The sequence below is a fragment of the Oncorhynchus mykiss genome, chromosome 7 (genome assembly GCF_057628025.1).
Source record: "Oncorhynchus mykiss isolate SJ-2025 chromosome 7, ASM5762802v1, whole genome shotgun sequence".
In the NCBI taxonomy this organism is placed as follows: domain Eukaryota; kingdom Metazoa; phylum Chordata; class Actinopteri; order Salmoniformes; family Salmonidae; genus Oncorhynchus; species Oncorhynchus mykiss.
Genome location: NC_143028.1, coordinates 65,095,492 through 65,109,398, shown reverse-complemented (window position 1 = coordinate 65,109,398; position 13,907 = coordinate 65,095,492). Strand labels below are relative to the sequence as shown.

At 42.9% G+C, this 13,907-nt stretch overlaps 1 protein-coding gene across 1 annotated transcript in view; it reads right to left on the bottom strand.

The window, feature by feature from the left end:
• The window catches only part of LOC110528375 (uncharacterized), a 31,753-nt gene that overhangs the window by 4,067 nt on the left and 13,779 nt on the right, over positions 1–13,907 (bottom strand). Inside the window, exons 3-5 of the mRNA XM_021610396.3 lie at positions 13,713–13,824; positions 1,039–1,134; positions 123–637 (exon numbers count right to left, since the gene is read on the bottom strand). Of these exons, the coding sequence (XP_021466071.3) occupies positions 123–637; positions 1,039–1,134; positions 13,713–13,824 (723 nt within the window). The remainder of the gene's footprint in view (positions 1–122; positions 638–1,038; positions 1,135–13,712; positions 13,825–13,907) is intronic.

Genomic DNA, 13,907 nt, shown 5'->3' with positions numbered 1-13,907 from the left:
ATTATCATCATTGAACCCTGGACTGAGAACACTTTGAAGATGGGGTTTGGATGGTTATGGATCATGTTATCATGATAAGCTATGATAATCACAGTGATGTTAGTCTGGTGATAAGCTCCTACCTGAAGAGTCCTCGGGGTGGAGGGCCCATGGATGGAGCAGTCAGGCCAGGCGTGAGGCAGGAGTGCTGGGGCTGCATGGTCAGTGCCTCAGGGATGGCCTCCAGCAGCTCTCTGTGGTTCTTCTGCCAGCTGTCGCGGCGCTCCCGTGCACACACCTCCCCTTGGTGGTGCAGACGAGCATTGTACAGGCGCATGCGTTTCTCTAACAGCCTCTGGAAACGGCGGAACTCTCCGGTGCTCACGCTATAGAAGCCAGAGTCACTCAGCTCAGACGAGATGAAGGATTCAGAGGACGGAGACCCACCACCTCCACCCCCTCCTCCACTGACCAGCAGGCCCCCACCGGAGCCTCCTCCCCTGGGGTGACACTCCTCCAGACCCCCTTCCTCAGTCTCCAGGCCAGAGAGGTCTCCCTGGTGCAGGCTACCGTCGGTCCAGCCCAGGCCGCTGTCCAGCTCATGGTGTAGAGGTAGGTAGCCCAGAGGTTTCTCCAACATATAGTCCTCATCCTCAGTCTGAAGGAGAGAGAGAGAACACAGTCACACACACATACAGTATGTAGATATACAGTACACAGACACGTATATAGATATACAGTACATAGACACACACAGTATGTAGATATACAGTACACAGACACACATACAGTATGTAGATATACAGGACACAGACACACATACAGTACGTAGATATACAGGACACAGACACACATACAGTACGTAGATATACAGTACATAGACACACAGTATGTAGATATACAGGACACAGACACACATACAGTACGTAGATATACAGGACACAGACACACATACAGTACGTAGATATACAGTACATAGACACACACAGTATGTAGATATACAGTACACAGACACACATACAGTACGTAGATATACAGTACACAGACACACATACACACCTGGCTGTGGAAACTGCTGGGCTCCTCAAGGTTGGTGTTGCAGCAGCCGGTCAAACAGCTCTGATCCCTTGGAACACGATGGTCCAGCTCTCGGTCCTTAGGGAGAGAGAGAGAAAGAGCGGTTAATCAATGTTTAACTAACTGTAAATAATGTGTGTGTACGTGAATAAACAAGCATTTCATTTTTTATGCTTATTCTAGAACTTTGGTTATGTAATTCAAATGTTCATCCAGCCTCTCTCCCCCAAAAATATCCCTAAAATATCCCTATGTTATGAAGAGTCCTGATTATTAAGTATGGCCTTTAATGGAACTGCATCACATGCTGTAGGTTTGCAATCCAGATTGACTGAACTGAGGCTTGTGTCTTGCAGCAGTGGTTAAATCAGTCTGTAGACAGTAAATGTTTGTAGATGGGAGAGAGGAGTGTGTTTTTCCCTCTGTCTCTCTAAGCTGAGCATCCTTCCATTCTCCAAGGGGATTTCATTAGGCACAGCTCACATTCCACCCACTGAACACGTGAGTTCTGTTTATGACTGTGTGACTGTGTGATGTAGATGTACATGTGGTGGTGATTTAGATGTACACGTGGTGGTGATTTAGATGTACATGTGGTTGTGATTTAGATGTACATGTGGTGGTGATTTAGATGTACATGTGGTGGTGATTTAGATGTACATGTGGTGGTGATGTAGATGTACATGTGGTGGTGATTTAGATGTACACGTGGTGGTGATTTAGATGTACATGTGGTGGTGATTTAGATGTACATGTGGTGGTGATGTAGATGTACACGTGGTGGTGATTTAGATGTACATGTGGTGGTGATTTAGATGTACATGTGGTGGTGATTTAGATGTACATGTGGTGGTGATTTAGATGTACATGTGGTGGTGATGTAGATGTACATGTGGTGGTGATTTAGATGTACATGTGGTGGTGATTTAGATGAACACGTAGTGGTGATTTAGATGTACATGTGGTGGTGATTTAGATGTACACGTGGTGGTGATTTAGATGTACATGTGGTGGTGATGTAGATGTACACGTGGTGGTGATTTAGATGTACATGTGGTGGTGATGTAGATGTACACGTGGTGGTGATTTAGATGTACACGTGGTGGTGATTTAGATGTACATGTGGTGGTGATTTAGATGAACACGTAGTGGTGATTTAGATGTACACGTGGTGGTGATTTAGATGTACACGTGGTGGTGATGTAGATGTACATGTGGTGGTGATTTAGATGTACATGTGGTGGTGATTTAGATGTACACGTGGTGGTGATTTAGATGTACACGTGGTGGTGATTTAGATGTACACGTGGTGGTGATGTAGATGTACATGTGGTGGTGATTTAGATGTACACGTGGTGGTGATTTAGATGTACACGTGGTGGTGATTTAGATGTACACGTGGTGGTGATTTAGATGTACACGTGGTGGTGATTTAGATGTACACGTGGTGGTGATTTAGATGTACATGTGGTGGTGATTTAGATGTACATGTGGTGGTGATTTAGATGTACATGTGGTTGTGATTTAGATGTACATGTGGTGGTGATGTAGATGTACATGTGGTGGTGATGTAGATGTACATGTGGTGGTGATTTAGATGTACACGTGGTGGTGATTTAGATGTACACGTGGTGGTGATTTAGATATACATGTGGTGGTGATTTAGATGTACATGTGGTGGTGATGTAGATGTACACGTGGTGGTGATTTAGATGTACATGTGGTGGTGATTTAGATGTACACGTGGTGGTGATTTAGATGTACATGTGGTGGTGATGTAGATATACATGTGGTGGTGATGTAGATGTACACGTGGTGGTGATTTAGATGTACATGTGGTGGTGATGTAGATGTACATGTGGTGGTGATTTAGATGTACACGTGGTGGTGATTTAGATGTACATGTGGTGGTGATGTAGATGTACATGTGGTGGTGATGTAGATGTACACGTGGTGGTGATTTAGATGTACACGTGGTGGTGATTTAGATGTACATGTGGTGGTGATTTAGATGTACATGTGGTGGTGATTTAGATGTACACGTGGTGGTGATTTAGATGTACACGTGGTGGTGATTTAGATGTACACGTGGTGTTGATGTAGATGTACACGTGGTGGTGATGTAGATGTACACGTGGTGGTGATGTAGATGTACACGTGGTGGTGATGTAGATGTACATGTGGTGGTGATGTAGATGTACATGTGGTGGTTATGTAGATGTACATGTGGTGGTGATTTAGATGTACATATGGTGGTGATTTAAGATGTACATGTGGTGGTGATGTAGATGTACATGTGGTGGTGATGTAGATGTACATGTGGTGGTGATGTAGATGTACATGCGGTGGTGATGTAGATGTACATGCGGTGGTGATGTAGATGTACATGTGGTGGTGATTTAGATGTACATGTGGTGGTGATTTAGATGTACATGTGGTGGTGATTTAGATGTACACGTGGTGGTGATTTAGATGTACACGTGGTGGTGATTTAGATGTACACGTGGTGTTGATGTAGATGTACACGTGGTGTTGATGTAGATGTACACGTGGTGGTGATGTAGATGTACACGTGGTGGTGATGTAGATGTACATGTGGTGGTGATGTAGATGTACATGTGGTGGTGATGTAGATGTACATGTGGTGGTGATTTAGATGTACATGTGGTGGTGATTTAAGATTTACATGTGGTGGTGATGTAGATGTACATGTGGTGGTGATGTAGATGTACATGTGGTGGTGATGTAGATGTACACGTGGTGGTGATGTAGATGTACATGTGGTGGTGATGTAGATGTACACGTGGTGGTGATGTAGATGTACACGTGGTGGTGATGTAGATGTACATGTGGTGGTGATGTAGATGTACATGTGGTGGTGATGTAGATGTACATGTGGTGGTTGGAATTTAGATGTACATGTGGTGGTGATGTAGATGTACATGTGGTGGTGATGTAGATGTACATGTGGTGGTTGGAATTTAGATGTACATGTGGTGGTGATGTAGATGTACATGTGGTGGTGATGTAGATGTACATGTGGTGGTGATGTAGATGTACACGTGGTGGTGATGTAGATGTACATGTGGTGGTGATGTAGATGTACACGTGGTGGTGATGTAGATGTACACGTGGTGGTGATGTAGATGTACATGTGGTGGTGATGTAGATGTACACGTGGTGGTGATTTAGATGTACATGTGGTGGTGATGTAGATGTACACGTGGTGGTGATTTAGATGTACATGTGGTGGTGATGTAGATGTACACGTGGTGGTGATGTAGATGTACATGTGGTGGTGATTTAGATGTACATGTGGTGGTGATGTAGATGTACATGTGGTGGTGATTTAGATGTACATGTGGTGGTGATTTAGATGTACATGTGGTGGTGATTTAGATGTACATGTGGTGGTGATTTAGATGTACATGTGGTGGTGATTTAGATGTACATGTGGTGGTGATTTAGATGTACATGTGGTGGTGATTTAGATGTACGTGTGGTGGTGATTTAGATGTACACGTGGTGGTGATTTAGATGTACATGTGGTGGTGATTTAGATGTACACGTGGTGGTGATTTAGATGTACATGTGGTGGTGATTTAGATGTACATGTGGTGGTGATTTAGATGTACACGTGGTGGTGATTTAGATGTACATGTGGTGGTGATTTAGATGTACATGTGGTGGTGATTTAGATGTACACGTGGTGGTGATTTAGATGTACACGTGGTGGTGATTTAGATGTACACGTGGTGGTGATTTAGATGTACACGTGGTGGTGATGTAGATGTACATGTGGTGGTGATTTAGATGTACATGTGGTGGTGATTTAGATGTACACGTGGTGGTGATTTAGATGTACACGTGGTGGTGATTTAGATGTACACGTGGTGGTGATTTAGATGTACACGTGGTGGTGATTTAGATGTACATGTGGTGGTGATTTAGATGTACACGTGGTGGTGATTTAGATGTACATGTGGTGGTGATTTAGATGTACATGTGGTGGTGATTTAGATGTACATGTGGTGGTGATTTAGATGTACATGTGGTTGTGATTTAGATGTACATGTGGTGGTGATGTAGATGTACATGTGGTGGTGATGTAGATGTACATGTGGTGGTGATGTAGATGTACACGTGGTGGTGATTTAGATGTACACGTGGTGGTGATTTAGATGTACACGTGGTGGTGATTTAGATGTACATGTGGTGGTGATTTAGATGTACATGTGGTGGTGATGTAGATGTACACGTGGTGGTGATTTAGATGTACATGTGGTGGTGATTTAGATGTACACGTGGTGGTGATTTAGATGTACATGTGGTGGTGATGTAGATATACATGTGGTGGTGATGTAGATGTACACGTGGTGGTGATTTAGATGTACATGTGGTGGTGATTTAGATGTACATGTGGTGGTGATTTAGATGTACACGTGGTGGTGATTTAGATGTACATGTGGTGGTGATGTAGATGTACATGTGGTGGTGATGTAGATGTACACGTGGTGGTGATTTAGATGTACACGTGGTGGTGATTTAGATGTACATGTGGTGGTGATTTAGATGTACATGTGGTGGTGATTTAGATGTACACGTGGTGGTGATTTAGATGTACACGTGGTGGTGATTTAGATGTACACGTGGTGTTGATGTAGATGTACACGTGGTGGTGATGTAGATGTACATGTGGTGGTGATGTAGATGTACATGTGGTGGTGATGTAGATGTACATGTGGTGGTGATGTAGATGTACATGTGGTGGTGATGTAGATGTACATGTGGTGGTGATTTAGATGTACATGTGGTGGTGATTTAAGATGTACATGTGGTGGTGATGTAGATGTACATGTGGTGGTGATGTAGATGTACATGTGGTGGTGATGTAGATGTACATGCGGTGGTGATGTAGATGTACATGTGGTGGTGATGTAGATGTACATGTGGTGGTGATGTAGATGTACATGTGGTGGTTGGAATTTAGATGTACATGTGGTGGTGATGTAGATGTACATGTGGTGGTGATGTAGATGTACATGTGGTGGTGATGTAGATGTACACGTGGTGGTGATGTAGATGTACATGTGGTGGTGATGTAGATGTACACGTGGTGGTGATGTAGATGTACACGTGGTGGTGATGTAGATGTACATGTGGTGGTGATGTAGATGTACACGTGGTGGTGATTTAGATGTACATGTGGTGGTGATGTAGATGTACACGTGGTGGTGATGTAGATGTACATGTGGTGGTGAGGTAGATGTACACGTGGTGGTGATGTAGATGTACATGTGGTGGTGATTTAGATGTACATGTGGTGGTGATTTAGATGTACATGTGGTGGTGATTTAGATGTACATGTGGTGGTGATTTAGATGTACATGTGGTGGTGATTTAGATGTACATGTGGTGGTGATTTAGATGTACCTGTGGTGGTGATTTAGATGTACGTGTGGTGGTGATTTAGATGTACATGTGGTGGTGATGTAGATGTACATGTGGTGGTGATTTAGATGTACATGTGGTGGTGATTTAGATGTACACGTGGTGGTGATTTAGATGTACACGTGGTGGTGATTTAGATGTACACGTGGTGGTGATTTAGATGTACATGTGGTGGTGATTTAGATGTACATGTGGTGGTGATTTAGATGTACACGTGGTGGTGATTTAGATGTACATGTGGTGGTGATTTAGATGTACATGTGGTGGTGATTTAGATGTACACGTGGTGGTGATTTAGATGTGGTTGTGATTTAGATGTACACGTGGTGGTGATTTAGATGAACACGTGGTGGTGATTTAGATGTACACGTGGTGGTGATGTAGATGTACACGTGGTGGTGATTTAGATGTACATGTGGTGGTGATTTAGATGTACATGTGGTGGTGATTTAGATGTACATGTGGTGGTGATGTAGATGTACACGTGGTGGTGATGTAGATGTAGATGTGGTGGTGATTTAGATGTACATGTGGTGGTGATTTAGATGTACATGTGGTGGTGATGTAGATGTACACGTGGTGGTGATTTAGATGTACATGTGGTGGTGATTTAGATGTACACGTGGTGGTGATTTAGATGTACATGTGGTGGTGATGTAGATGTACACGTGGTGGTGATTTAGATGTACATGTGGTGGTGATTTAGATGTACACGTGGTGGTGATTTAGATGTACATGTGGTGGTTATTTAGATGTACACGTGGTGGTGATTTAGATGTACATGTGGTGGTGATTTAGATGTACATGTGGTGGTGATGTAGATGTACACGTGGTGGTGATTTAGATGTACATGTGGTGGTGATTTAGATGTACACGTGGTGGTGATTTAGATGTACATGTGGTGGTGATGTAGATGTACACGTGGTGGTGATTTAGATGTACATGTGGTGGTGATTTAGATGTACACGTGGTGGTGATTTAGATGTACATGTGGTGGTGATTTAGACGTACACGTGGTGGTGATTTAGATGTACATGTGGTGGTGATTTAGATGTACATGTGGTGGTGATTTATATGTACACGTGGTGGTGATTTAGATGTACATGTGGTGGTGATTTAGATGTGCATGTGGTGGTGATGTAGATGTACACGTGGTGGTGATTTAGATGTACATGTGGTGGTGATTTAGATGAACACGTAGTGGTGATTTAGATGTACATGTGGTGGTGATTTAGATGTACACGTGGTGGTGATTTAGATGTACATGTGGTGGTGATTTAGATGAACACGTAGTGGTGATTTAGATGTACATGTGGTGGTGATTTAGATGTACACGTGGTGGTGATTTAGATGTACATGTGGTGGTGATGTAGATGTACATGTGGTGGTGATGTAGATGTACATGTGGTGGTGATGTAGATGTACATGTGGTGGTGATTTAGATGTACATGTGGTGGTGATTTAGATGTGGTGGTGATGTAGATGTACATGTGGTGGTGATGTAGATGTACATGTGGTGGTGATGTAGATGTACATGTGGTGGTGATGTAGATGTACATGTGGTGGTGATGTAGATGTACATGTGGTGGTGATGTAGATGTACATGTGGTGGTGATTTAGATGTACATGTGGTGGTGATTTAGATGTACATGTGGTGGTGATGTAGATGTACATGTGGTGGTGATGTAGATGTACATGTGGTGGTGATGTAGATGTACATGTGGTGGTGATGTAGATGTACATGTGGTGGTGATGTAGATGTACATGTGGTGGTTGGAATTTAGATGTACATGTGGTGGTGATGTAGATGTACATGTGGTGGTGATGTAGATGTACATGTGGTGGTGATGTAGATGTACACGTGGTGGTGATGTAGATGTACATGTGGTGGTGATGTAGATGTACACGTGGTGGTGATGTAGATGTACACGTGGTGGTGATGTAGATTTACACGTGGTGGTGATGTAGATGTACATGTGGTGGTGATGTGGGTGTACACGTGGTGGTGATTTAGATGTACATGTGGTGGTGATGTAGATGTACACGTGGTGGTGATGTAGATGTACATGTGGTGGTGATGTAGATGTACACGTGGTGGTGATGTAGATGTACATGTGGTGGTGATTTAGATGTACATGTGGTGGTGATTTAGATGTACATGTGGTGGTGATTTAGATGTACACGTGGTGGTGAATTAGATGTACATGTGGTGGTAATTTAGATGTACATGTGGTGGTGATTTAGATGTACACGTGGTGGTGATGTAGATGTACATGTGGTGGTGATTTAGATGTACACGTGGTGGTGATTTAGATGTACATGTGGTGGTGATTTAGATGAACACGTAGTGGTGATTTAGATGTACACGTGGTGGTGATTTAGATGTACATGTGGTGGTGATTTAGATGTACACGTAGTGGTGATTTAGATGTACATGTGGTGGTGATTTAGATGAACACGTAGTGGTGATTTAGATGTACACGTGGTGGTGATTTAGATGTACATGTGGTGGTGATTTAGATGTACATGTGGTGGTGATGTAGATGTACATGTGGTGGTGATGTAGATGTACACGTGGTGGTGATTTAGATGTACATGTGGTTGTGATTTAGATGTACACGTGGTGGTGATTTAGATGTACATGTGGTGGTGATTTAGATGTACATGTGGTGGTGATTTAGATGTACATGTGGTGGTGATTTAGATGTACATGTGGTGGTGATTTAGATGTACACGTGGTGGTGATTTAGATGTGGTTGTGATTTAGATGTACACGTGGTGGTGATTTAGATGAACACGTGGTGGTGATTTAGATGTACACGTGGTGGTGATGTAGATGTACACGTGGTGGTGATGTAGATGTACACGTGGTGGTGATTTAGATGTACATGTGGTGGTGATTTAGATGTACATGTGGTGGTGATTTAGATGTACATGTGGTGGTGATGTAGATGTACACGTGGTGGTGATGTAGATGTATATGTGGTGGTGATTTAGATGTACATGTGGTGGTGATGTAGATGTACACGTGGTGGTGATTTAGATGTACATGTGGTGGTGATTTAGATGTACACGTGGTGGTGATTTAGATGTACATGTGGTGGTGATGTAGATGTACACGTGGTGGTGATTTAGATGTACATGTGGTGGTGATTTAGATGTACACGTGGTGGTGATTTAGATGTACATGTGGTGGTTATTTAGATGTACACGTGGTGGTGATTTAGATGTACATGTGGTGGTGATTTAGATGTACATGTGGTGGTGATGTAGATGTACACGTGGTGGTGATTTAGATGTACATGTGGTGGTGATTTAGATGTACACGTGGTGGTGATTTAGATGTACATGTGGTGGTGATGTAGATGTACACGTGGTGGTGATTTAGATGTACATGTGGTGGTGATTTAGATGTACACGTGGTGGTGATTTAGATGTACATGTGGTGGTGATTTAGACGTACACGTGGTGGTGATTTAGATGTACATGTGGTGGTGATTTAGATGTACATGTGGTGGTGATTTATATGTACACGTGGTGGTGATTTAGATGTACATGTGGTGGTGATTTAGATGTGCATGTGGTGGTGATGTAGATGTACACGTGGTGGTGATTTAGATGTACATGTGGTGGTGATTTAGATGAACACGTAGTGGTGATTTAGATGTACATGTGGTGGTGATTTAGATGTACACGTGGTGGTGATTTAGATGTACATGTGGTGGTGATTTAGATGAACACGTAGTGGTGATTTAGATGTACATGTGGTGGTGATTTAGATGTACACGTGGTGGTGATTTAGATGTACATGTGGTGGTGATGTAGATGTACATGTGGTGGTGATGTAGATGTACATGTGGTGGTGATTTAGATGTACATGTGGTGGTGATTTAGATGTGGTGGTGATGTAGATGTACATGTGGTGGTGATGTAGATGTACATGTGGTGGTGATGTAGATGTACATGTGGTGGTGATGTAGATGTACATGTGGTGGTGATGTAGATGTACATGTGGTGGTGATGTAGATGTACATGTGGTGGTGATTTAGATGTACATGTGGTGGTGATTTAGATGTACATGTGGTGGTGATGTAGATGTACATGTGGTGGTGATGTAGATGTACATGTGGTGGTGATGTAGATGTACATGTGGTGGTGATGTAGATGTACATGTGGTGGTGATGTAGATGTACATGTGGTGGTTGGAATTTAGATGTACATGTGGTGGTGATGTAGATGTACATGTGGTGGTGATGTAGATGTACATGTGGTGGTGATGTAGATGTACACGTGGTGGTGATGTAGATGTACATGTGGTGGTGATGTAGATGTACACGTGGTGGTGATGTAGATGTACACGTGGTGGTGATGTAGATGTACACGTGGTGGTGATGTAGATGTACATGTGGTGGTGATGTGGGTGTACACGTGGTGGTGATTTAGATGTACATGTGGTGGTGATGTAGATGTACACGTGGTGGTGATGTAGATGTACATGTGGTGGTGATGTAGATGTACACGTGGTGGTGATGTAGATGTACATGTGGTGGTGATTTAGATGTACATGTGGTGGTGATTTAGATGTACATGTGGTGGTGATTTAGATGTACACGTGGTGGTGATTTAGATGTACATGTGGTGGTAATTTAGATGTACATGTGGTGGTGATTTAGATGTACACGTGGTGGTGATGTAGATGTACATGTGGTGGTGATTTAGATGTACACGTGGTGGTGATTTAGATGTACATGTGGTGGTGATTTAGATGAACACGTAGTGGTGATTTAGATGTACACGTGGTGGTGATTTAGATGTACATGTGGTGGTGATTTAGATGTACACGTAGTGGTGATTTAGATGTACATGTGGTGGTGATTTAGATGAACACGTAGTGGTGATTTAGATGTACACGTGGTGGTGATTTAGATGTACATGTGGTGGTGATTTAGATGTACATGTGGTGGTGATGTAGATGTACATGTGGTGGTGATGTAGATGTACACGTGGTGGTGATTTAGATGTACATGTGGTTGTGATTTAGATGTACACGTGGTGGTGATTTAGATGTACATGTGGTGGTGATTTAGATGTACATGTGGTGGTGATTTAGATGTACACGTGGTGGTGATTTAGATGTACATGTGGTGGTGATGTAGATGTACATGTGGTGGTGATTTAGATGTACATGTGGTGGTGATGTAGATGTACATGTGGTGGTGATTTAGATGTACATGTGGTGGTGATTTAGATGTACATGTGGTGGTGATTTAGATGTACATGTGGTGGTGATGTAGATGTACACGTGGTGGTGATGTAGATGTAGATGTGGTGGTGATTTAGATGTACATGTGGTGGTGATTTAGATGTACATGTGGTGGTGATGTAGATGTACATGTGGTGGTGATTTAGATGTACATGTGGTGGTGATTTAGATGTACACGTGGTGGTGATTTAGATGTACATGTGGTGGTAATTTAGATGTACATGTGGTGGTGATTTAGATGTACACGTGGTGGTGATGTAGATGTACATGTGGTGGTGATTTAGATGTACATGTGGTGGTGATTTAGATGTACATGTGGTGGTGATTTAGATGTACACGTGGTGGTGATTTAGATGTACATGTGGTGGTGATGTAGATGTACATGTGGTGGTGATTTAGATGTACATGTGGTGGTGATGTAGATGTACATGTGGTGGTGATTTAGATGTACATGTGGTGGTGATTTAGATGTACATGTGGTGGTGATTTAGATGTACATGTGGTGGTGATGTAGATGTACACGTGGTGGTGATGTAGATGTAGATGTGGTGGTGATTTAGATGTACATGTGGTGGTGATTTAGATGTACATGTGGTGGTGATGTAGATGTACATGTGGTGGTGATTTAGATGTACATGTGGTGGTGATTTAGATGTACATGTTGTTGTGATGTAGATGTACATGTGGTGGTGATGTAGATGTACATGTGGTGGTGATGTAGATGTACATGTGGTGGTGATGTAGATGTACATGTGGTGGTGATGTAGATGTACATGTGGTGGTGATGTAGATGTACATGTGGTGGTGATTTAGATGTACACGTGGTGGTGATGTAGATGTACATGTGGTGGTGATGTAGATGTACATGTGGTGGTGATGTAGATGTACACGTAGTGGTGATTTAGATTTGGTTACTTTTATTTATGCAGCATAGCATCCTGGCTGTTTGGGCCTGAGCAATCAGGATTGTCTGTGTGTACTGTATTTGTATGTGTACGTCTGTGTGTGAGTGTGTGTGAGTGCATGTGTGTGTATAGTTCCACTCAGGTCTCAGATGCTTGGTGGTAGCATGTATAATTCCAGACTGGGTTGGCTGCTCCATTTTTTTTAAAGGCATTTTGCCATTAAAGCCTTAATCCCCGAACTTCAAGGTGCTTTTCCTCCAAGAGAGACTCCAATATGGACACAGGTCTTTTGGACGTTAGCCCTGATTCAGACCAAACAGTTGCAATCTGGATTCTATTCAGTCAAAAAGGTTATCCGGATGTCTACGGTTTATTCCACATACACACACACACAAACAAACAAACAAACAAACCTGGAGAAGTAAGCCCTGAACCTCCTCTAGTGCAGTCCCCTGTTCAGAGCCTTGTGTACACTCTGACCTTCAGAGCCATACAGCCCACCACTACACCCACACAAGCTTCCCAGTGTTGTTTATTTAACATGACAGTTTTCTTCAATAGAAGATGTATTTCCATCCTCTCAATGGACAGAACAACACAGACACACAGTATGCTGTAGTTCTAGCTACTTCCGTCACATGTACTGTACCATACAATACAGTGGGTCAATTCTATTGGCTTTATTATCACCAGTGACAGAATAAGTCATATCAGTCACAATAATTAGTGGGGTGCAGGATTTAACACTGGTGTAAGGCCTTTAATTGATGTGTCTTGCAACTGATACAGGTACTGAGTGATGAATGGTGGTACACTCACAGAGTGCCCACATTTGTAGACCTTACTATAGGGTAGGGCTTTGGCTGGCAACATCAAGGGATTATCTTTCATTCAAAACTAAATGGCATCCTCCTACTACTACTACTACTACTAGTGTGTGTGTGTGTGTGTGTGTGTGTGTGTGTGTGTGTGTGTGTGTGTGTGTGTGTGTGTGTGTGTGTGTGTGTGTGTGTGTGTGTGTGTGTGTTTTGTCTCACCTGGTAGCCCAGTGGATCCATGTCCTCTATGTCTCGTGGAGCGTTGGGCAGGTACTCATATCTCCCGTTGTCACGGTGATCACGAGGCAGACTCATGTGGCTGCAGTAGTGTCTGAGAGAAAGAGAGAGGGAGAGAAGTCGAGTCAATAAATCTAACATTTAGTGGGGTAAGATATTACTGAATTTTATAGACAT